The sequence below is a fragment of the Cyprinodon variegatus genome, unplaced genomic scaffold (assembly GCF_000732505.1).
Source record: "Cyprinodon variegatus isolate N-32 unplaced genomic scaffold, C_variegatus-1.0 Scaffold126, whole genome shotgun sequence".
NCBI lineage: Eukaryota > Metazoa > Chordata > Actinopteri > Cyprinodontiformes > Cyprinodontidae > Cyprinodon > Cyprinodon variegatus.
The window spans coordinates 30,479-55,632 of record NW_015150579.1 but is presented as its reverse complement, the minus strand read 5'-3'; the positions used below and the strand labels follow the sequence as shown (position 1 = coordinate 55,632).

The window sequence follows — 25,154 nt, the reverse complement described above, 5'->3', positions numbered from 1 at the left end:
TATATATATATATATATATATATATATATATATATATATATATATATATATATATATATATATATATTTTTTATTTTTTATTTTTTTTTTTTTCACTGCAGATATATAAATATATGTGTATATAAATATATATTTGCATATGTATAGCATGTATTTTCCAAAAAAAGCTTAAGCATATATTTATTGAATGCTTTCTCATTGTTGAGAACAAAAGAGAACCATAATTCACTGATATTTATATTTATAGATAGTTAGAGAGATGCCTTTTAGTGCATTACATTATAGGGCACAAACAATAACGAATAACAGCCATGATAAATCATGCATCCCTAGAATGTACAATTTCAATTCCATCCAGAAAAATATGGATATGCTTCATTTTATCTATAGCATAGCATTTTTTTTTTTCTTGTAAACTTTCTGGTAAACCCTGAGATATATTTTATTGCATGTTGCATATCCCAATAAACTTGTTTCACCTTTAAATCTGCAGCTTTCCCTGCATCTCTCTGTGCTCTGTTTAAAAAGATTTATGAACCTCTTTACTAATATGATGATGCCAGAAACAAAATTTCAAGATATGTAGAAGCTCTGCAGTCTGATTCTGTCTGTACAACAAGAAAACGTGTTAATTTTAACCTGTAACTGTGAGTTGTGGTCCTTTGAGAAGCCAAGGTTTTTTTAACTAGTAAGGAAGAACACAAAATTGAAGCTATGTTTTCTCAAACTTCCTGCATTTTAATATTAACTTGTAACTGAAAAAGCTCTGTATGTCTAACAAACTGATTTTTTGGTGGCAAAAAAAAACAAAACTGAAAACACTCTGAACACAGATAGCAGCACACAACCTCTGATACCTTTGGCTAAAGTAAATGAGCGGAAAGGGGGTAAAAAGCTGAAATGATTGGTGGGGACTGTCCCCACAAGGCCAAAGTTGGTGGGGATAGGTTGTGTCCTCTACCAGAGGCCTGGGAGCTTGATGATTCTGCACAGTATCTTTGCTGTTCCTAGAACTGCACTTTTCTGGACCGAGATGTCTGATATATTTACAGGGATCCCCTGTAACCACTCCTCAACTTTGGGGGTCACTGCTCCTAGTGCCCCAATGGGCACCATGGGTAACGCTGATGCCTTGACCTTCCATGTTTTCTCCAGCTCTTCTCTGAGCCCCTAGTATTTCTCTAGTCTCTTGTGCTCCTATTCCCTGATGCTGCAGTCACTTGTCATTGTCAACCACAATGGCTTTCCTCTGCTTTTTCTCCACCACCACAATGTCTGGTTGGTTTGCCATTACCATTTGCTCCGTCTGTATCTGGAAGTCCCACAGGATCTTGGCGCGGTCATTCTCTACCATCTTTGGGGGTGTTTCCCACTTTGACCTTGGGGTTTCCAGCCCATACTCTGCACAGATGTTCCTGTACACTATTCCAGCCACTTGGTTATGGCACTCCATGTAAGCTTTCCCTGCTGGCATCGTACACCCTGCAGTTATGGGCTGGATTGTCTCAGGGGCTTCTTTGAACAGCCTATACCTGGAGTCTTGCCTGATGTTGTAGATCTGGGGCTTCTATGCTCTGATGCTCAGGGCCTGCTCATGTGCAGCCATGCCTCTGTGCTGTCCTTGAGTCTGGCTTTGTCTAGCCATTGGTAGGATTTCCTGATATCTGCCACTTTGTTTATGTTTCATAATATTAGGGTGTTATTAACTCACACATCATTAATGATAATTATCCTAACAATTCCCCCTGAAAAGCTGACCTTTTCAAAGTCACCTTTTAACAAACCTTGTATGTCCGCAAACCCATTATTGTCTGTTCCTGACCTGGATATAAAATAGAAGGAAAACCTTAAGCACTGTTTCTTCATCATAGAATCATGGAATAAACAATCACAGTCCCACTAGTCATGTAGCATTGATCATGGATCAAAAGTAATCACAATCAAAACTTCAGAGAACAAATGTTGTCACTCAAGACCACAGTTTCATCATATTACTACAATTTGGGTTTCATGTAATAATTAAAGAAAGGCTGTTTTAGTTTCCTATGGGCACATTATTTCAATTTACATTAGACTAGGTAACCTAAGCCTATAACCTTAAATAGATAAAATTCATCTGCTGTCACTCCCACCTGAAGGCCTCCTAAGTGTGACCGCTCATTACAGATAAACCATCCGTCCCCACTCACAGTAGGGGACGTCACATGACAGGACCTTTCTCCATCGGAAAACCCTACCTTATCTCAAAGGTAGTAAAAACCGGGGTGACCCCAGGGAAATCCCACTTTGAGCAAGAAAACCCGTTTTGAATATGATGATTACCATTACTACCTAATTAAAGAAGCTCTTAAGCCGATCAGGTTCTGAGTCTTTCTATATCAAAGCAAAAATGGCGTAAAACCTAATCTTGGTGGGTCTGGAGCTAAATGTTTCCATGTTCTTCATTAAAACAATTTAAATGATGAACAGCACTGAGCATAAGGCTGTCTCTTCACTATCACTCATCAAGCTAATTAACCAATTAGAGTCTCGTATGGTCTCCTCCACAGTCCCTTTGGTCTCCATGCCGTCCGGTGGCAGTGTAGATGCTGAATCCACGTCGTTGTCCTCATGGCGTGTTCTCATCACAGTTCAGCAATCAGTTCCTCTGGGATCCTCCGACACACAAGAGAGTGCAATTACTGTTCATATCATGTTCAGCACTGTCTTTACTAGTACTAGTACTTCATCATTTACTCAAAATTTAAGTGCAGTCACAACCAGATATTCTTATCCACAATTACTTTCACTTCATCTCTTAAATCATCATTTAAATGATTACATTTAAATTATCCGTCATCTGAAAATGATTATTCAGCAGATTTTTTCAGGTGCTAATCAGAAAACATCAAACATGTCTTAGCTTTCAATGCAGTTGAAAGTTATCGGTAACAAAATGTGTTCGGCTTAAACATCCGGTTAATGTTTCAGCTCATTATTTTGTGCATATAAGCTCAAATCACCGCAACTAATATAGATTAATCTCATGTAAGGATCTGCATTGAAGCTGTAATGAAACAGGAAAGAAACAAGAAATAGATATTTAGTAAGCATTTAACGATTTTTTTTACATATTTTAACATTTAATTCACGGATAACGTAAAGAACATCTTAAAACTATTTTTTTATCTGAAACCTACAGCTCATCTCAACATACCAAGTTCAGTTTCTTCTAAACTTAAACTGCATTTTTAAACCGCTTCCCATTGAAAGTTAAAAAAAAGTTATTCAATCTCTAAGAATAACCAGCTTAGCGCTGATTCCCCCTTTAAAATTCCCTCATCAGACTTAGTAGCTTGGAATGTCAGTGTATGAAAGAATGTAATTCCCATGTGGATCCTTGCGTATCCTATGTGTCTGAATCCATGTGTGTGTTAGTAAGTAAGTAAGTTTAATTACAAAATACATAACTGCATATATATAAAAAATCTTTCTTAATAATAATTTGTATTCTCTTTCAATATTTATGTTAATTTAATGCCACTTTAAAGGAGAAGTTCGGTTTTTTACACTTTAAGCCCATTTTCTGTAGTGTCCAGGATGAAATCGAATGATCGACACCAAAATTTTGACAATTGGTCCTGTCTCTGCTTTTTGGCTCATTTAGAATCCCCCCCTGGCTGCTTTAGAATGGCTTCCATAGTGCATGTCCGATAATGTCCTTAAAACAACCTTAAACGTTCTTTTTTTTAAATATGCTACTCATCGGGTCGTCAGCGCTGTTCAATGACGTTCCAAAAAAAGTTTCGTGAAGAAAAAACGTTCCTGTAGTGTTTTATTTAGCATTTTGTAAATCCCATTGAGTTCTGTAGGAATAGTCAATATTCCGCTGCCACCGGAAACGGAAATGGGGCCTGTTTACACAGTTGTAGTCTTTTCGCTTCACTCTGTGTACTCCGACGTCGAGAATCAAGAATCCACCTTTCGTATTCCATTTTCAGAGTTTTTTAAAGTGTTTAACAGAGACGTTAGCACCTCGACGTCGGAGTACACAGAGTGAAGCGAAAAGACTACAACTGTGTAAACAGGCCCCATTTCCGTTTTCGGTGGCAGGGGAATATTGACTATTCCAACAGAACTCAATGGGATTTACAAAATGCTAAATAAAACACTACAGGAACGTTTTTTCTTTACGAAACTTTTTTTGGAACGTCATTGAACAGCGCTGACGACCCGGTGAGTAGCATATTTTAAAAAAAGAACGTTTAAGGTTGTTTTAAGGACATTATCGGACATGCTCTATGGAAGCCATTCTAAAGCAGCCAGGGGTGGATTCTAAATTAGCCAAAAAGCAGAGACAGGACCAATTGTCAAAATTTTGGTGTCGATCATTCGATTTCATCCTGGACACTACAGAAAATGGGCTAAAAGTGTTAAAAACCGAACTTCTCCTTTAATGTACTTTTCTTTTTGTCTCTCATGCACAGGACTTGAATGTTCCTGCTACATAAATGTTCTTTATTAATAAACTTTCTATGTCCTACCTTGCCTACGTAAATGTTGAAAAGACTGAGAATCCTCAGGAAAAACAACATGCAGAATCTCTCATAGGCTAGTCAGCAGAAACCCGCAGGATCTAATTTGGACCTACAGTCCTGTTCTGGTTCCCTCTCTGTAGCTGTCTTTTTACCCAAATACAAATGACAGACATCTCTTGATGTGTCAGGAGACAATGATAGAGAAGCAGCTGGATGGATGACTGAGGTGGAAGATAAGACAGCTCAGGTGCTACTTGAAGCTGTTGGTCAAGAGGGCAGGGCAGCCTGTTAGCTACTGTAGGGGCAGGAGGAAATGATGCTGGGCTTATTTCTGAACTGAAGCCATAAAAGAATCTGTTCTGTTGATTTGCTCTTAACAGTCTACCATCGATTTGTCTGTTTCTTCTGCTGGAAGCAGAAGAATGATTCATCATCTATAATTATATGTAAATTGTATAAAAAGGTCTGATGAGCCTTATAGATATAAGTAGTTGATTGTACCGCTGCCAGGTATACAATCAAATGCTTGATGCAAGAATTAGTCTATTTATGCAGGTATGTATTTTATTTTATCGTTTGGAAAGAAGCAACTTTTTCAACATTTAGGAAGCAAAAGTTTCTATTTCTAAATAATAACTAAACTATTATTTTTCTTCTGTCCCAACAGGGGACTTGGACTGTCACCCTTTAGATCCTACAGTGTGGCATGTAAGTATTGAATATTATAACTACCCACTGTGGTAAGTTAAAAAAATTACATTTTGCTCACAAGCTAAACCTTATAGTAAAATTAATAAAGAATCACAGTTAGTTAAACTTTTGTAATTTTACATGCGATTACTTTCATTATAAGTCTCCCTCTCAGTTTTCATCTGTTTTCTGCCCTTGCAGCACCCAGTTACATGGCAGCCGTCCAAAGAGGGTGACCACCTGATTGGGCGCATCACTTTAAGCAAGCGGTCGGCCGTGCCCCGAGAGGCTGGTTCCCTGCTGGGTCTAAAAGTAAGAGCACAATCTCTTTTGCATTCAGAGAATATTGTTTCTTTAAAGTTTAAAGTGTGCTGTACTTCTGGTTTTAGAAATAATTGAACATTATACACATGCAAATATTTTTTTAAATAAATGTCTGCCCTTTTACATTTTTTAACTTACTTTTTTTGTAGAAAACAACTGTTTAGTTGAACCCTCATAATTTGAAATGATAATCTGTATGCATGGATATTTCAGGCTTATTTGTGTTTAAAAAAAGATGTGGAAAACCAGGATAGGACAATACGAGTTTAGTGTAAAATCTGTTGAGACAGCTACACAGTTAATATTATGTGCCAGAAGTCTTATGCCAATTGTTAAGGTCTTTATCTGCATTTGCTGTCCAACCCTCTAGCCCTGCTGGGATACTTCAAGGAACAAGTTGTTCTTAGAAAGCTGTTAATCAATGACTGTGCATCATAAGCCTTAATGAGTGAATTAGTGATGACTCACTAATCAAGGATGGACGCCTACAAATGATGAAAGCTTAGTGATATGGTCTGAACCAAGAGTCTCTAATATTGAATACACCAAGGAGATGATTTTTGAATGAGATGTAGAAGACTAGCAGTAGGTGTCATTGAAAGGTATAGTAGAGGATGTTCTTTTTCCATGTGGATCATCTAAATAAGTGGTCCTCCTAATTTTCAGTCATTCTGGTGATATGTTTACGTAAGCCTGTCCTATGTGCTTGTCCACATTTTCACTTACCAGTGGTGAGTCAGACATAGCGGAAAAATTGCAAATCTTCTTTTGGAAAGTATGCTTGTACGTATGAGCGATATAAACAGCAGCTTTTAACAGAGTGTGCATGAAGGGAAATAGGCTTGTGCATGCTCTCCCACACTTTTGATAGGTGTTCCCTCTTGTGAGCGGGTACATGGTTGTGCATGTGAATTTTTTTGTTTTAGGTGGGCGGGTCTTTTCAAAAAGTTGCGAAAATCTATTTTATCCATGCTGGACATAAGAGCCACCCCAATTTACATTTTAAGAATCATCCAAATCAATGCTATCTTTATGAACACTTTCTTAGGTTTTACTGTTTGGTTGGTGGGACAAAGAATTTTCTTTCTGAACCACAATGCATAAATGAAGGTTTCTATTTTTTTTAATTCAACTACCACTTTTTGCCTAATAACAAAAAAAATAAAAAAAAAAAAACAGAAAAATATTATTTAGCAAGAATGAAAAAGTGATAGACACGTTTAAACCTGGCATCTCCTGGTTTATGTGCCACCTACAGTAAACTGTGGCTAAACACCTAAACCTGCAGAGCACCTTATATCCTACCTTTGTGTGCAGGTTGTTGGGGGAAAGATCACAGAGTCTGGAAGACTTGGGGCCTTCATCACCAAAGTCAAAAAAGGCAGCCTAGCAGATGTTGTGGGGCATCTACGTGCAGGTAAAGATCAGCTTCACACATCGCTTTTTATCCCAACGATGTTTTCCACATAAGTAGACTCAGTAGTCTACAGTAATCACTCACCTTATTAGGAAATACTTCAAATTTTTTTTTTTGTATAGTGCAGGTAAATGTTTTAGCAAGCAGACAAAAATGTTTTTTAATATTTATTGGATCAAAAAAGATTTAGTTTGCTGCTGAAAATTTACCAAATATAATACATTATTGGGTCAGTCATGATTTCTCATGCTCTTTGATATGCTTTTTATGTATTCACTTCTACTATCACCCTGTATCTTATAAGCTGGAGAATATATCAGAATGATTGACAAAATGCATTGTCTTCAAACACATCATACACTATTACTATCTATACACTGTCATAATTTGCCTTTTTAAAAGGAATTCTTTGTGAAATATTTTGTTGAAATTATTAATGTTAATATTAATATAATATTATTAAGTATAACAACGGTCTTTAAACAAAGTCGGTAACACTTCACAGTAACCATTATTATCATTGTTTATAAATGGTTAAGAGACTATTTATGAATGATTAACAGATTGTTAATTTTTGGTAATCTATCTAATTTGGTCATTCATAAGCTGTGTCTAAACCATTTATTTAAGGTAAATAGATCATAAGGGCTCTATGCACAACTCTACTACCTCCTAATCTTAAGACAGTTCTTTTTCTTCTTCCTATCTTTCATTACTGGATGAACTGATTAATCCAGGTGTGTCTGGCCATGGTTACTGAGGTCAGGCACACCTGGGTTAATCAGTTCATCCAGTAGAAAAAGACAGAAAACAAAACTGCCTCCTTAAGTTCAGGAAGTGGTGTAGTTTTGTATAGAGCCCATTTCCGTGCCATGCTTAGCCCTAATTCTAATATCAGCTAATTTTAGTAGCTTAATACATGCTGTATTTACCTTTAATAAATGGTTTAGATGCAGTTAATAAATGAATCAAACATTAGCAAACAGTTAATGATTATCACAATCAGTTAATCATTAATACATTGTCTCTTTACCATGTATGAATTATTATTATTATGATTATTTTAAAGTGTAAGCACCAAGTGAGGTGACTGTACCTACCCCAAACAGTTTACATGTGCATCACTCTTACACAGACTGATTGAAGATTACACAGGTGCTTGTTGCCTTGGTGGAATAGTTGTAGTGACAGATATAATTAACTATCGTTTAGCATCTATTTCCTCAAAATAATAATTTTCTTGATATATATATAATCCAACTTTATCTCCTTTCCACATAACAATGGTGGTTAAGTTTAAGTTTGCTCAGTATCAGTTACATGAAGGAAAGTAAAACGCTATAGATTAGCAGTTGGAGGGCTTCTGACGGCTCAGCATTCAATTTTTACAGCCAGATATTCACTATGATAACTATTCACATCCTTGAAGCTTGTGGTAGCTTATCTTATTACAATTGCCAAGAGAAAAAGCTTCCCACATTTTAAAATCTCCATAAACATTTGTATTCCCCCGATGACTTGTGTTCAACTGCAAGTGGGACTTTCTTTCCATTGCTTTCTACAATGACTTTTTCTTCCTACTCTTTGATGGAAGAAAAGAATAAAATGCAAAACTGATTGATTTTCTGTCAACATATTTTCCCACCTAAACTGTGAATCTCTGCAGCTCCTCCAGTTACGTTTTTCTGGATCTTTTATTAATTTATTCGAAGGTAGTGAATTTTCGATCCGATTGGATATCGGTTCAATATTAGCCCAAAAACTGATATCAGATTTTAAAGGCCGGTATTTAAAATCTCTGATATTTTCATGCTGATTGAAAAACTCTGCTCTTTTTAAAGCTTCTGAAAGGTTTCGTGTCAATATTGGTATCGGCCAATTCTCAAAGCTGCAATATCGGTATTGTATCAAAAATGAAAAAGATGCATCGGGACATCCCTATCTGTAGGTCTCAACTCTTTCCATTTTTACATGATGGATTGAACAGAGCTATTTGAAATGACTAAAAGCTTGTGAAAATGTGTTTATATACCAACCCTCTTTAATTAAGCCAATATTATTCACTCACATGTGGACTCTATTTATTAATATGGTGACTTTTGAATGTAACTGGTCAAAATTAATTTTGATTCAATTTTTTAAATGTACTTAGAAATTATAGTGTTGATCATTATACAGCTTTGTAAAAATTCTAACTTGGCCTCCTTAATAAACCACCTTCATGGCGTTATTTGTCATTTTCCTAAAGGAGCAAAAGTTTCTAACACATTTATTTGTCTTTTGCGGTAAACATTTAGACATGAGAAACAAATTCAACATGGACCTCTGGGTAAACCATCTCTTTTTTTGTCAAATTTCCAGGTGATGAAGTCTTACAGTGGAATGGGAAGTCATTGCCAGGGGCAACCAAGAAAGAAGTGTACAACATCATTCTTGAATCCAAAGCTGAACCTCAAGTGGAGATCGTAGTTTCAAGGCCAATAGGGTAAGGCTGAAAATCAATATGTATTTATTCAATTTAAAGGAGAGCAGTAACTATGTGGATATTATTCTGAAAGATGCTTTTGATATTTTTTCCTCTTGTATAAAAGCTCCATCAGTCGAATTGTGTCCAAAAACCTTTTGAGAAAAGTCTATAAAGCATATCAGTAAGTAGATTTAATGGGTGGACCCCTTTATCCTGTGTCCTCCCTGAAATCCTTATGATCCGACAGAAAAAAAAATCCTCTTTTCCAGATGTTTTGTCTTTTTCATCTCTTATCCACTGTTGCCTAACCTTGTTTCCATGGATGGACTTTTCGTTCTTCACAATCTAGCTGTAGCCAATTTTCATCATTTTGCAAAACAGGAGCAGTTTGATATGCTCATGTCAACAATGAATAGTATAGTGTATGTGAATTTGAATGCATTCTGACCAGTTACCCTTTACAGAGACATTCCAAGAATCCCAGGGTCCCCTCACCCTCCACTAGAATCCAGTAAGTTCTTCTTATATTTTCTGTCACATATTTGTTTTAATGACTTCTTGAGTTTCTACCAAAAAAAGTCGCTACTTTTTCCCCACGCTTTGAACCCTGCAGCTTATAAGAACATGCAGATTTTCTGTGGATTTTTCCTAACCGCCAGAGGGGGAAGTCAAAGTTAGAATTGAAAGACTAAGGGGCTGATTTTCATTTAGCACATGAACATGTAAGGAGTAGGAAAAAAGATTCCCCGAATAAACACATTTCACACATTTTGACATTTATTTGCAGCATTAATGCTGCTCAACCAATGAGGAGACTGGGCTCAACTCCTGCAGAGCTGAAATAAAGAATTGACAAAGCCCTGTTTTTCATTAGAAGCTTTTACTGCTGCAAGCCAACAAGATAACAGAAGCTAGCATTCCTCCCTACTCGAGGGTCTTTAAGTAGAGATCCTCCTGCAGATTTGGTGGGAGACAGTTCAGTAGATATCAGCGGTTTGTAGCCCAACGTAGCTTAAATATGTAAGTTTCCAGTTTTTTCAGAAAATTAGGTGGGAGCAGCTTATAGTGAGGTGTGCTCTATATTCCAGAAAATATGGTATATCATTGCCTAAAACAGTGTGATGTAATGACAGGATTTTTGGGTTTTTCTATTAAAATGCGTACGCTTTGAGAAAATATCTTTCTTATTTATGTAAATAAGAAAGAAATTTGTGTACATTCTTTTTTGCCCTCAAGGAGCTCAACAAGTTATAAATGTCACTCGGTCTGCTCTGCTTCCCTTCCCTTGATACAGTGAATCTGCTGCTGCTGCTGAGTTTGCAATGAACTCCTTTTTTTATTGTATGTTAATGTATTTTTAGTGCATTGCTGTGTGTGAGCAATCCTAAGGCAAATGTCTGCCATTATTGTGTATGGTAGACAATAACGTTTTTTCTATTCTAAAAAAAATTAATCAACAGTGTATCCAAGCCACAAAACCTAGAATCTTGTTTTAGGTTGTGTTTTTAAAACCAGGATTAAACATCTGTTTTTCTTGCTTATTTATTGCTTTATTTTTGTAACCATGCTTCCTGTGTAACTAATAGGCTTTCAAGCTCAAATCTGATGCAAAGTTCGTGCTGGAAAAAAACATATTACTATTTGAGTTTGTACAGTAGTAGCCTTACAAAATTTCCCCATGTTCCTTGATGGGCCCTTGGCTGGTCCTTGTCTGATCCCCTAAGATGCCCTTTTTTAAAAATCATCTTTGTACTAAAATAATCTTTCTGTCATGATTTGTGGACATTAAGATCTAAAGAGAAGCGCCTTCTCCTGGTTAGACCCTGTAATTCAGTGAAAGGATGGAGTCAGAGTAAAAAAATATGCCTTCTGAGGAGAAGGAGGGGGTATCTCCAGTGGCTTGAAGTTGGCTGCCATTTGGCTGGCATTTGACTGGGAAGGGCCATTTTGAATGGCTGCTACTGTACCCCAAAGGCAGGCAAATTTAAACTTTCCATAAAAAAATCTTCTAGTTCTTTATTCTGTTTACTCGATAGTTGTAGAAATAAGAACTTTTTCATCTCACAGCTGGCTCGAGCTCCTTTGAGTCACAGATGATGGATCGTCCCTCTATATCGGTGATGTCACCTACCAGCCCTGGCACCCTTCGAGAGCTTCCTCTTGTGCTACCTGGACAGCTCTCTGTAAGTAAAGAAAAAAGAGTTAAGTCTGATTAGTGTTTTCAGAGAAGGATTACCACTTTTCAACATCTTAACATGTTTTAGGTGAAGCTGTGGTACGACAAAGTGGGTCACCAGTTGATTGTCAACGTCCTTCAAGCCATAGACCTGCCACCTCGACCAGACGGCCGACCTCGGAACCCGTATGTCAAAATGTATTTCCTACCTGACAGGAGGTAAGCAATTTAAATGTTTTTTCTCTTACTTTGTACCTCTGCCTAGTTCAAAATGACTTCATCTTTTAGTATCCACTTGAAATTCTTCTTTTTTTTTCTTGCGTGTCTGTGTTCAGTGACAAAAGTAAACGACGGACAAAAACAGTGAAGAAGAGCTCAGAGCCAAAGTGGAACCAAACTTTCATATATTCCCATGTCCACCGGCGGGACTTTAGAGAGCGCATGCTGGAGATCACCGTATGGGATCAGCCCCGAGTGCAGGAGGAAGAAAGCGAATTTCTAGGCGAGGTTTGTGACACTTCACAATGTCTGTATGGCAAATACAGTACATACAGATTCATCTAAATATCACATGTATCATATTGTTTTATTCCTTATTGTGCATACTGTACTTTAGCAAAACTTAAGCACTAGTTATATTGAGATTGAATACTAAATATTGTAACTTGACATTGATTCTAATCTAGATGTGTTCAGTTGATTGGATATTTCCATAAAAAAAAAAAAAAACTTTAGCATCTACAGTTAAATAATTCAATTCAATTCACTTTATTTATATACCGCCAATTCATAACACATGTTATCTCAAGGCACTTTATAGTTCAACCAGATCATACAGTCAAATTGATTAAAAGTTTTCTATCTAAGGAAAACCAGTTGATTGCATTTACTCATTGACTCGGATGCAATCCCTCACACTAAGCATGCTTGTAGCGACAGTGGAGAGGAAAAACTGCCTTTTAACAGGAAGAAACCTCCAGCAGAACCAGGCTCAGTGGTTCTGCTGGGGTTCAAGGAGACAGAAGCAGAGATACAAAAGCAACAGTAAAAGGCGGTTCCGTCCAGGAAACACACAGCCAGGCAGACAAGCTCTGAGCCAGCTCCCATGTCAGAGGATGAAGAGAGAACATCCAGCCAGTCACAGTCAGAGAAACAGGACTACACTGGAAAACAGGCCGATCTCCAGCATCTATAAACAAGGGTGTTGATGGAAGCAGCACAGCTGATATTTCTCTCTAGGATGGTATCACAGCCAAACAGGAACAGATGAGGCAAAGCTACTATGAGAAAAGGCAGAGAGAGCATAACGTTAGAGATTGAACTAACAATCAATCAATCAAATACATTTTTGGTTTTTGCTCTCAAGTACTCGATGCTTGAATTTGAGAAGATGTGAAGTACACGCTAAAGTTATTTCGATTTCCTTTTTCCTGTCTCTTTTAAATCATTTAAAAGGTGAATTATCATTACAATAATTAGTCCTTTTGGCAAGTAAATTTGGGGGTTTTGATCATTTTGAATCTTTATGATCAAAATAAACCAAACAAGGCAAATGAAATATATCTGTGTGTGCAGAATGAGTTTTACCTAATGATCTCAGAGGCTGAAAAGTATTCAGTTACCCCTTCAAATGAATTTCAGGCAATTTATGAAGCAAATAGGGTTTCCAGTACTAAGTTGGAGTCAAAAGATGATAAAAAATACAAATTTTATTACAGCCTGAAACTGAAGTCATTTTGAAATTTTATGAAGAATCCCCATTAGTTGTTTCCATGGCAAACCGCTAGTCTTACTGGGGTCCAGATTAAAAACATACGATACAAAGCACAGTCACAAATATTAAATTTCCAAAAACGTCATTCAACACAGTAGTTTAGAAATGATCAGAGAATGCACAAAAGAAGTAAAATAATCAGCCAATAAAACAAAATATAAAATAAAACATCCAATAAAACGAAAACACTTCAGGGCATCAAATGGAAGTGAGGCGCTAACACCATTTTCTATTTATTATCATATTTTTAAGTTCTATAGGTTTTAGGCCTTTCATAGAAACCATGTTAAACAAACACACTTGACCTGTCAGTACAGAGAGAAACATAAAATAGATTTCTGGATATTAAAATAGATCAACACTTTTTTTATTACTTTTTGAAATTTTATCAAGACATTTTTTGTTGCAGTTGATGGAGCAATAGCTGATGCTCTCAGGTTGGTTTTCCCTACACGTCAAATAAAGGTTGATTAGGTAAAAATCCTACCATCATTCTTAGAACATGAAAACAAAACCCCATTATCGGATAGTTAAACGTTTCTGATTCTAAGCTCTTATTCTCCAACATTCTCAGCCTGTTTTTCTCATATTTCTTGTCAGATCCTTATAGAGCTTGAGACGGCCTTATTGGACGACACGGCTCACTGGTATAAACTCCAGACTCATGATGTGTCCTCCATACCTCTGCCTCAGCCCTCTCCATATCTTCCACGCCGACATGTCCATGGGGACAGTCCGAGCAAGAAGTTACAAAGTACGTCCCTCAGCAGCCAGTCGTCTTCTTAGCCATATATCATTGGATTTATGATTTGTTTGAGTCTGAACCAGTTAACCTGTCCTTCTTCTGAGCTTTCTCCTGTGTCAGAACTTCTCAGCCTTACCCCGTCTCACCCTGTCTGTGTGTGTGTGTGTGTGTGTGTGTGTATACAGGGTCTCATCGCATCATTGATACAGAGTTTGATGATGGTTTGATAGGTGGGACTAAAGGTGGGTGGGGGGCATGATTGCCGAGTCTTTCTTTGTAGTACCTCTTAGTTGTCCAGCACTTGGTGAGAAGCTACTTCTTGTAATAACTGAAATGTTTACTTCAATTTGCACCCAGCTAGTAAAATACAAAATTCTGTTGTGAGATTTTTATTACTCATCATAGCCTGCAGCAAAGCATCACGTCACGGTGATCTTTAGCCCTTCAGTTTGTATTGACCTTTCCAGAAGCTGCAGTTTCTCCTCCTCTGCTGGACCATAGACTTAGTAAAGAACGGAGTGCATGATAGACTGCAGAGCTCCTTTTTTCTTTCTATGCCATTTCACTTACTTTCAATCCCTTGCATGCTTTTAGTCCTTCAACACAGACATCATGCACAAATGAGGATTAAGTCTATTTTATGATGTTGTATGTATTTTATTTTTTATTCTTTTACTGGAAAAAGAAGTCGAACATCTTTGCTGTCTGCCTGTTTCTACAGTGGCTTTAGTTCTTACCAGTATATTGAGCACCTGATCATTGAGTCGTACCTGTTCACTGTAAGAGTTATTTTGTGCATTTCTAGATGAAAGGAAAAATAAAACACAGCAAAAACAAAATTCAAGTTAAGCCAGGAGGAAAGGATGAAGTCAACATAATTATACAAAAACCAGGAAGCATAAGGACTGGGAAGGGTGATTACTTTATGATAACAGGATGCAGGTTTAATGGCTGACAGTATTTACCAGATGAAAAAAATAAAGCAAAAATATACTCTTAAAAATTAAATTAATAAAAAGAATTCCACTTAAATGAAAAAAGAGTTAGTGTGAAGAAGAAGAAATATTTTAAATATAGTAAATATAGAATTACAGGAAAATCCATGTTATTTTTTTCCACAAATACGTACATGCATACTTAAAGCTGCAACATGTTCTTTGAATTGAAATATATTTCTCTTTTTTCCTTCATTTGATGCTTTGGGCAATAAAAATTAGTTTTCTCTGAATTTGGTATAGCTTATATTATTTGAGAGCACAAACAAAATTATAATTCTTTAGATCTCTGGTCTGACAGCCACTGCAAAAACAGCCAGGCATTTTATTTGCTTGTAAAACATCGTGATGTGATGTTCTACATTCAGCAAGAGATTTCCAACTGTAGTAGTAGTTGTAGTGCGTAGAAGAAAACTCTGAACTGAGGCTTATTTTTTAATGAAATGAACATCTCTGGTTTAAGTTGGTTAACTGTTTTTATTCCTCATATACAATTAGAGTTTTTATCCATATTAATGCCAAAACTTGCCTTCATTATTTTCTCTCGCTGTGTGCCCGCACCATGGTGTGTATGTGTGTAGGTGGAGAGCGTAACTCCCGTGAGAGAGATAGAAGTAGTACATTGGCTGTCCCGGAGCAGCAGCGCCCCATCCAGCACCGCTCCCGATCAGTGTCTCCTCACAGGGAGGACTCCTGCAGGGCTCGATCTCGGCCGCCACATGTGCCCATGCAAAGGTCAGCTTGCCTCAGCAGTAAACTACGTGACTTTCACCACTGCATATATGTTGAGTGTTTAAGCAAAGCAATACTGAAACCTTCTCTTCAGCCTTTTGCTGTTTTAGGTTTCTGTCTGTGGGCCTTTATTGTATTTATAAATGTGCTGCATTATTTATGAAATAATCGTTTAGACAATTTAGTTTCCAGCTTAGAGGCAGAGATGTAGCTTTGTTCTCTACATATTTTTATTTGAGCCCCTAAAGCCCAGAGGGTTTTAGGAGCAATTTCTGCCTGAAATGACTAATCTGATTACGGTAAATGAAGTGTAGCTCCAAATTTATAAAGTGGAAATCTAAAAAAAAAAATAGTATGAAAGTCATTAAAAAATGTTTTAGTGGAGCACTAATTGGTAATGTCACAATTTCTAATTTATAGGTATTTAAACGGAAAAAAAAAAAAAAATCAACATTTTTGAGTCTCACCTAATTTTTTTTGTCTTTTTTAAAATTTGAAATGGCCTCTTGTGTGTTTAAAGTGTTGTAAAACCAAAACACAGTTCTAATTTTGACTTGATTAAAGAACTTTAAAGCCTCTTATTTAAAAAGGTTAAAAAGAAAGTAGCTATTTTTTACCTAATGTGTAAGCTGTAATAATAATAATTTAAAAAAAAGAGGCTCCACCCCCCGAAGGCTCGTACCGGTACCGTTAGCGGTTAATCTTGTAAAGTGAACTACAACCCGAAAATTTTATGTGTTTCTTGGGATTGTGGTTATAAACGAAGACAGTTGAAAAGTATGCAATGCATGTTTTTAGCACCACTTATTCTGATATTCTGGAAATTAAATCAAGTGTTTTTTGGAGACTGTCACCCTGGGTCTGTGAGCAAGACCCTTAACCCCACACTGCACCCTGGGCGCCCCATGATGGCAGCCCACTGCTCCCCAAAGGGGATGGGCTTATTGCAGAGAGTTTATTTCTCCATTGTGAGATCAATAAAGTTCAAACTAGTTATTTTATTTAATCAGCCGCATTCAGAAATATTCTTGTCGGTAAATGGCCCATTGTGGATCCATATCTCGGAAGAACATGTTGCAAAACAAATTTAGTCATATGCCTCACATATTTATTTTCTTAAAGTCAAAATTAGTAAGTAAAACAGTTTTAATTGAGGATAAACTAATTTACTGTGATATATAATGAAGGAGTGGATAGTACGAAGATTGGGATAAACCGATGTTTACAGTCATTACAGATAAGATAAAGTAAAGAAATACAGGACGACTGGTTTTAATTTCTGTCTTTTATTTAATGTATAAATTCCTATTTATATTTCTAAAAGGGAAGTCTTAAACCTGGACTATTTGAAGATGACATAAAGACACCTTTATATTATTTTATTGCTGGATTAAAGGGTAATTGATTAATAGTTAACTTTTAAAAACTTTAAATAATTTGAAAGACAGTTATAAAATATTCTTATGTTATAACTTATGTTGATTTAAATTCCCTTTTTAAGACTTTGAAGAATTGACTTGTAAACTTCTCTGCTTTAAATAAAACCATATTAATAAGTCTGGCCAATTCAAGGTATAGACCTATATCTACTTTAGAATCTTTGGTTGGGATTAACATGTATATTTACTATGCCATTTAATCTCACTGGGTTTAAATTATTTTTGCAAAGAATGTGGAAAATATCAGTGTCTGCATATGCAAAGCTGTATTTATTTATAAGAACATTTGGAAAATGTGTTCTTTTTTGCTGTGTCATTATTACGTATGTGTTCTCTTCATAAAATTACAGTAAAAAAAAAAAAAAGTAGTTTCCGATTAATTTGACCGAAAGTGTAAAAGTTGAGTGACTTTTACAAGCCACCGTATATGTTACCTAAGATATAAGATATCTCTAGACCCCCTGTAAGCTACCAGAAATCCAGAAAATAATTTTCTACATGCTTTTTTATTCGAAGTACTCATCATTTTTCTCTCAATCTGTAGTGTATCAGAACAAAAAAAAAATCAGCTGTTATATTTAACTTATTACAATGAATTGATTTTTAAGTATAAATTAATTTATTTCTTCAGGAGTTTGGATGAGATTCACCATAACCGCCACCACTCCCATTCCCCGTCCCATTACCACGAGTCTTCCCTGGAGCACCAGCGCTCCGGCGACTCAGATTATGAGTATTCAGAGGACAGGTAACCAAATATTAACATGTTTTCAAACTTCACTGTATTAAACAGTAATTTATCTGTGACATCTGATGATTGATTTGACATCTGAAGATAATCTGATTTCATTTAACTAATTTCACTAATACTACTAACTGTATTTGTTATAGACATGACTATTATATGTGAATTATTTTTTCCTGCTTTCTATCATTCATAAATCCACTTTGCTCATCTGTTTTGCCATCCTGTTTGTTTTGTGCTCCCCTGGGTTGTTTATCATTCGTTTACCCATCGTCATGACAGCGAGGTCCTGGAGATGCACAGATCAATACGAGGCGGGAGTGCTGAGTGCCTGCACACCAACAGGTATAACCCCCATTCAGCTGGGTTTTAGTGGTTGCCATCATATCTTAACAACTCCATCTTAACAAAGGTTCTTGGTGTAAAAGAAATATGTTACATTTTTCCGAATTTTTAACACCCAAATATAATCAAAATATCTTGCATTTGTAACAAGAGGATGCAGCACACTTTTTGTCTACGATCTTGCTGTCTGATAAGAAAGTACAAAACAAATCTATCGATATACATGTGGATAAGATGCCTACCCTATCCCTGACCTCAAAGGGGACAAAGCTTTCTTTCTCATTTCCTAGCATTTTGTCTGAGATGTTTTCTCTATTTTCCGCTTTTTTCTTGCTTGCTTTCAATGTGCATGATTCCTACTCGTCCAACCAGGACGATAGGTAGATACAGCACCCTCCCCCCCAAAATGCCCCTTTTAGTAAATGGTATCCATAAAGACATTTACAGGTAAGCATTTCACGCTCGGAAGGCAGTTTTGTCTTTCCTTCTTTACTTTGTGATTGTCTATTTTTTTTACTATTCATTTGTGAAATTACTGAATCAAAAGGCTTCCACTTTGTGTTTTTTGTGTTGTGGTTATTATTTTTCCTAACTTGTCCTGAGTGTATTCCCTCCATTGACAGTTTTCACCATGTGTTGCCCTTTCAGCTCTTCCCTCTTTTGTTGTACTGTCATACACAAATCATCTTGTGCCATCTATATGATACCATTTTTGTATCAAGAGGTATGAGTATATTTCAATGAGTAAGAATACTTGAAATACAATATATTTTGTGAAGATTTCATATAAAATCAATTTGGGCCTTATGAGCTAAGGAAATTTAATAGAAGTCAAATCTGACTGACCTCAGATCATGTTTACTGCTCAAATTCTTTAATTGATCCTAGGAACTCTTTTTAAATGATCAAACCAATTATTTGTCAAACTGGGCACAAAAGATCTCCTCTTTGAGTCCCAATTTAAGTTCAAAGTGTTCCACGAGTTTTAAATATAAAAACCCTAATACTGCTAAAGTATGAAATAGCATAAAGGTTTATTAAATGTACTTGGTGGTATTCAGATGCCACCATTGTCAAATGTGAATAACCTTTCTATTTAATATTTCACTTATTCTTTAAAGCTAATTCCAGTCATTTTACAGCTTTTATGCCATTTGACCAAGGTTAATAAATACTAATGCTACAGGGATTTGTAACTAGGGCTGAAACAATTAATCGAATTAATCATGATTGATTAATTATTGAACTAATTTTCAACTAATTTAGTTATAAATTAATTTGTAACTGAAGTACAGATACTGTAAAACATGCCTTTTTTTACCCACTTAGAGCAGTAATTATATCAAAATTGTATAAAAAAAACAAAAAACAAAACACTTCTATTTAAAATAAAAAAAAGTTGTGTCAATATGCAATATCCATAACTCCTCAAGTGGAAAGTTTTAGTTTCACCTGGTTGATTTTCGTAAAAAAATCTTCTTTAAGGGAACTTTGGGTATAAGATTATTAATCGGAAAAATAATAGACAAATTACTCGATTTGCAAAATAATCGTTAGTTGCAGCCTTGTTTGTAAAAATGTCAAAAAAAAGTCTTCAAAGACAAAGAAAGTCTGTTATCTCTGAAATATATGCAGACATGTCAGGGAACATATTAAAGTATTGAAACACATTATTCAGTGAAGATGTTGTGGTTTTAAAATAAATTTTAAACATTTATTGAGTAGATCTCATTTGTCAAACTTAAGGACCAAATTTTGACCATCATGACAGTTTATCTGCCCCTCAAGAGCCAAAAAGGCATATCAAAGCATAAAGTAGAGACGTGCAAAGAGGGGCTAAAAATGCACAAACACATGGGAATACATTTAAAACACTGGCTCAGTGTGGTCTCTGTAAATTAAACGATCAAAATAAAAGTTATATACACACAGCTCCAACTGGCCCATTTGAATACTTGATTATGAGTATAAAAATGAGTTTGACATCCCTGGACAAGATGGACTAAAACAGTTGGAGATCCTTGACAACAGCTGTTAGAGTCATGAGTGCTTAGGCTACAAAACATTTCATACACTACATTGATGAGAAAAATTAGTTTTGATCAGTGGATCACACAACCAATTTACATCTAATCGGATAAGAAACAAATGTTTTAACCAATTATAGGCCATTTCATCATTGGTGTTGTATAGAGGAGCGGCAGCCTAGTGGTTAGGGGATAGAGCTTGGAATCCTGAGGTTCTGAGTTTGAGTCCCACTCCCACAGACTGCCACTCTGAGCAAGACCCTTAACCCCACACTGCTCCCCGGGCACCGCACAATGGCAGCCCATTGCTCCCCAAGGGGATGGGTTAAATGCAGAGGTACATTTCTCAAAAACAACATTTTAATTTGAAAATATTTGGCTTATTATAAGTTAGCAAACATTCAACCATTATCACTTCTGCCCAAGTTTAATAGAATAAATAAATGATAATAACATTATGTATTCATTTATTTCTCAAAAATTTGTAAGGAGCTGCTTTTGAAGTAGTTATATTTTTTTTATTCGAAGATTTATTCAGAAAATATTATGGTAAAAGTAACAAACTCACCTTTATACTTAGAGATCTTACTAGACGAAGGGATGGTGTGTTGAATGTCATTAATCCTCCTGTATTTTATGACAACCGTTTTAATGGTTTTCACAATAATTCCTCCGTTTATTTATTTCACTCATACTATATACACTCACCGGCCACTTTATTAGGTACACCTGTCCAACTGCTCGTTAACACTTAATTTTCTAAGTAGCCAATCACATGGCGGCAACTCAGTGCATTTAGGCATGTAGACATGGTCAAGACAATCTCCTGCAGTTCAAACCGAGCATCAGTATGGGGAAGAAAGGTGATTTGAGTGACTTTGAACGTGGCATGATTGTTGGTGCCAGAAGGGCTGGTCTGAGTATTTCAGAAACTGCTGATCTACTGGGATTTTCACGCACAACCATCTCTAGGGTTTACAGAGAATGGTCCGAAAAAGAAAAAACATCCAGTGAGCGGCAGTTCTGTGGGCGGAAATGCCTTGTTGATGCCAGAGGTCAGAGGAGAATGGCCAGACTGGTTCGAGCTGATAGAAGGGCAACAGTGACTCAAATAACCACCCGTTACAACCAAGGTGGGCAGAAGAGCATCTCTGAACGCACAGTACGTCGAACTTTGAGGCAGATGGGCTACAGCAGCAGAAGATCACACCGGGTGCCACTCCTTTCAACTAAGAACGGGAAACTGAGGCTACAATTTGCACAAGCTCATCGAAATTGGACAATAGAAGATTGGAAAAACGTTGCCTGGTCTGATGAGTCTCGATTTCTGCTGCGACATTCGGATGGTAGGGTCAGAATTTGGCGTCTACAACATGAAAGCATGGATCCATCCTGCCTTGTATCAACGGTTCAGGCTGGTTGTGGTGGTGTCATGGTGTGGGGAATATTTTCTTTGCACTCTTTGGGCCCCTTGGTACCAATTGAGCATTGTTGCAACGCCACAGCCTACCTGAGTATTGTTGCTGACCATGTCCATCCCTTTATGACCACAATGTACACAACTTCTGATGGCTACTTTCAGCAGGATAATGCGCCATGTCATAAAGCTGGAATCATCTCAGACTGGTTTCTTGAACATGACAATGAGTTCACTGTACTCAAATGGCCTCCACAGTCACCAGATCTCAATCCAATAGAGCATCTTTGGGATGTGGTGGAACGGGAGATTCGCATCATGGATGTGCAGCCGACAAATCTGCGGCAACTGTGTGATGCCATCATGTCAATATGGACCAAACTCACTGAGGAATGCTTCCAGCACCTTGTTGAATCTATGCCACGAAGAATTGAGGCAGTTCTGAAGGCAAAAGGGGGTCCAACCCGTTACTAGCATGGGGTACCTAATAAAGTGGCCAGTGAGTGTATGTCAATATACTATATTATATATGTTTATAAATGTTTCTTGGAAGTGATTATCTTAATAATTGATTATTTGTCATATTAATAGAACAAAAAAGATGTTTTTAATTTCTGCTAATTTATTCCTACATAGAACATAAGCTTAATCATTAATTTATTTCCATCAAACATATTTCCAACCCTCATATCTTATTTCCCACCTGTAACCCATGAGCTGGTCCAACCTGGACCCCTTAGAACAGTTGTTTATTTTAATTGTTTTTATTCATTTAATGAACCTGTTGCTGCAGCCCTAGCTGTATTTGATGCCAGTAAGCTTTCTGTGAATAAATATATATATATATAATGTGAACATACTGTATCTTTAAATAAAGGAAAGGTGGTAATCAATCATCAACCAGTCTGCAAAGCCATCTAAGGGAGCAAGTCCAGTCCATCCTTTAGATGATGTTCTGTGTTGTTTCTGACCGTCTGGATGATTTGGCAGCGTGCTGTTTGAAAAATAGTTTGAGGCCTCCAATTTCTAGGAAGGTTAAGCACTTTTCCATTTCTTCTCCATTTCCATTTCAAGATAGAATATTTTTTATTATTATTTGTTCCTGATTTCTTCTGATCGAGGGCATGGTTTGTCTTCTTCACAGTACTGCTCTAGCCTACTTGGACAGGTTAAGATTTAATAAGGATATGGTTCAGTTTTCTTTCCCTCTCTTTTTTTCCCCTCATAAAATAACTTTTAGCTGACACTAAATATTTTTAACAATCTGATATATGTCCAAGTGACAAAACAAAACCAACTAAAAAAGAATAAAAAAAAAGAATCAGTATGTCAGTGTGCTCTATGTTTTATGTTGTGATGAGGACTTTCATCTCATAGCTCTTCACCTAGTTGCTTCTTCATCTTCTCATTTGCATGCGTCATTTGGATTTCCTTTGCCTTTCTTTGCATGCGGGTGTTTGGCACACAGCTCAACCCTCCCTGCATGCCTAAAGAGTAAACCATATACCAGGCAGGAGAGGGGCGGCACCTTGCCTCGTAGCATCCTCACACACCGTGTGCTCAGGTTCACAGACGAGGTCACGGTTAGGTAAGAACAGAGTCAATTCCACACATGTCCACTTTCATTCTTTCACCAGTCAGAAACATGCTTTTACATCTTCTAGCCTGATAGCCTATCCTGGGCTGTAAAAATTTAAAGGGACGGTATGTTATAAATGTGAGTTTTTATTAACAACAATCATGTATTTCTATAGCAGATAAATATTCTGAGAAGGTCTAAAAAGATAACATAAGAAATGAAAGTGTTCTCAAAGCTTAAATTTGGTAGTTTAGATATATATCAGGGGCGGTGCACTCAATGGGAGACGCCATGTTGGGTGTCTATTTTTGATCAGAGTAGACGGAAAGGGGCAACTTTTTTGCCTGTATTTTGAAATGTGTTGTCAGTGGAGGATTTTTTAAAAAGCCTAAATGTCAGTAGGTCATTTACACTTTTTGTTGCAATGAGGACCATCCGTAAAAGCTTTGCAACAAACGGTTGGTGTTGATCCAGTCTTCGATTTACGGAATGTAGAGAAGCCTGCTTTGGTAGTCTATACTGTGAAAAAATTCCTCTTTGAAACGCTTAACACACAGATTCAAAACTTTTTGATTTTTTGCAGGTAGATTTCCATCCAAAATATATAAGTCTCAGATGAAGGAAGAAAAAAAAAATTTGATGCAGACATTAACAGAGCACCTGCAATGCTCAGCTCTTAGCTTAGCCATGTCTGTGTGGAGACAGTGTATGAGGGGAGATGGACTTTAGGACACACATTGAGATTTCAGGTGAACCTTATCTTGGCCTTATGTTAGAAACAGGGCCTCAGTTGGTCATTTGTTATTTATTTAGTGTACTATTAGATGGAGGTCAATCTTACACACTGTCCCTTTAAACATGCTTTGAACTTACATTCTCCTTTTGCAATCTTCAGAAGACAAACAAGGTCTACATAGCAATGTTAAAATGTGTTTGTCATGTGTGCACATCAGTTACTATATTCCAGCTAATCTTATGTAAAGTCAGTTAACCCTTGATATACTAGCATTCATAAGCTCTGGTTAAGGCTGATAAAACAGTTTTAGTAACATTTTCATTTGTCTCCCTAAAATCTGCCAACAATTTTCCTTTTTGGGTTAAGATTTTTGAACTGAAATGAAGTAACAAGCCACAGTCGGCATTTAACTTTTAAGCAGGGATTTCATGGTCAAAAAAGTCTAACCTAGGGAAAGTGTCTGAGACTGATTTAAAGACAAGCCTTCAGGGAGTTTTCCAAGATCTGTACAACACAGAAGGTGCTGTAGATATTTCTGGAAAGTAGGCTACTGACAATGAGATATGCGATCGGGGGGCATGACTTGCATCTTTTCTTGTGAAATATTATCATATCAAATCTAGCAAATACAACAAAAACATCTTCAGAAAGTATGTGATCCAGCTTGTTGGTGGTCTGCTAAAGACAAGGCACACCTGTATGTTAATCATGCTGATTAATCAGTATTTTAATTTGCCCGAACTGTGAGGTGGAAGGATCATTGTAGCAAAGAGGAAATTCTCACAAAGATTCAGACTGAATACTAAACAATAATTAAGAGAATAGACAATTTTTGTTTTTCATGAGCTAAGCCAAAAGCCTTAAATCTACAGCCTTATAAAAGTGGTAGCAAAAACAGCTATTGCATTAATATTTTTGTTTAATTTGGAGGAAGCTAAGGCAGCTCCACTTGTCTTTTTCATATTTTTCATATTTTTAGATTGAGATTTTATATGTTTAGATTTTTTTTTTTTTTTCTTTAGCTAACAC

The 25,154-nt window shown here is 36.6% G+C and overlaps 1 protein-coding gene across 4 annotated transcripts in view; it reads left to right on the top strand.

Annotated features, from left to right (window-relative positions):
- The window catches only part of LOC107085504 (regulating synaptic membrane exocytosis protein 1-like), a 90,720-nt gene that overhangs the window by 46,739 nt on the left and 18,827 nt on the right, over positions 1 to 25,154 (top strand). For 2 of the 4 annotated variants that reach the window (XM_015375845.1, XM_015375843.1), the window contains exons 7-19: positions 5,185 to 5,225; positions 5,409 to 5,519; positions 6,849 to 6,948; positions 9,310 to 9,433; positions 9,880 to 9,926; positions 11,483 to 11,598; positions 11,680 to 11,810; positions 11,927 to 12,098; positions 13,966 to 14,119; positions 14,296 to 14,352; positions 15,687 to 15,840; positions 17,908 to 18,024; positions 18,304 to 18,366. In XM_015375845.1, the coding sequence (XP_015231331.1) occupies positions 5,185 to 5,225; positions 5,409 to 5,519; positions 6,849 to 6,948; positions 9,310 to 9,433; positions 9,880 to 9,926; positions 11,483 to 11,598; positions 11,680 to 11,810; positions 11,927 to 12,098; positions 13,966 to 14,119; positions 14,296 to 14,352; positions 15,687 to 15,840; positions 17,908 to 18,024; positions 18,304 to 18,366 (1,387 nt within the window). Of the gene's footprint in view, positions 1 to 5,184; positions 5,226 to 5,408; positions 5,520 to 6,848; positions 6,949 to 9,309; positions 9,434 to 9,879; positions 9,927 to 11,482; positions 11,599 to 11,679; positions 11,811 to 11,926; positions 12,099 to 13,965; positions 14,120 to 14,295; positions 14,353 to 15,686; positions 15,841 to 17,907; positions 18,025 to 18,303; positions 18,367 to 18,738; positions 18,814 to 23,278; positions 23,399 to 25,154 lie in introns of all 4 variants that reach the window. The other 2 variants (XM_015375846.1, XM_015375844.1) reach the window with 2 other exon arrangements.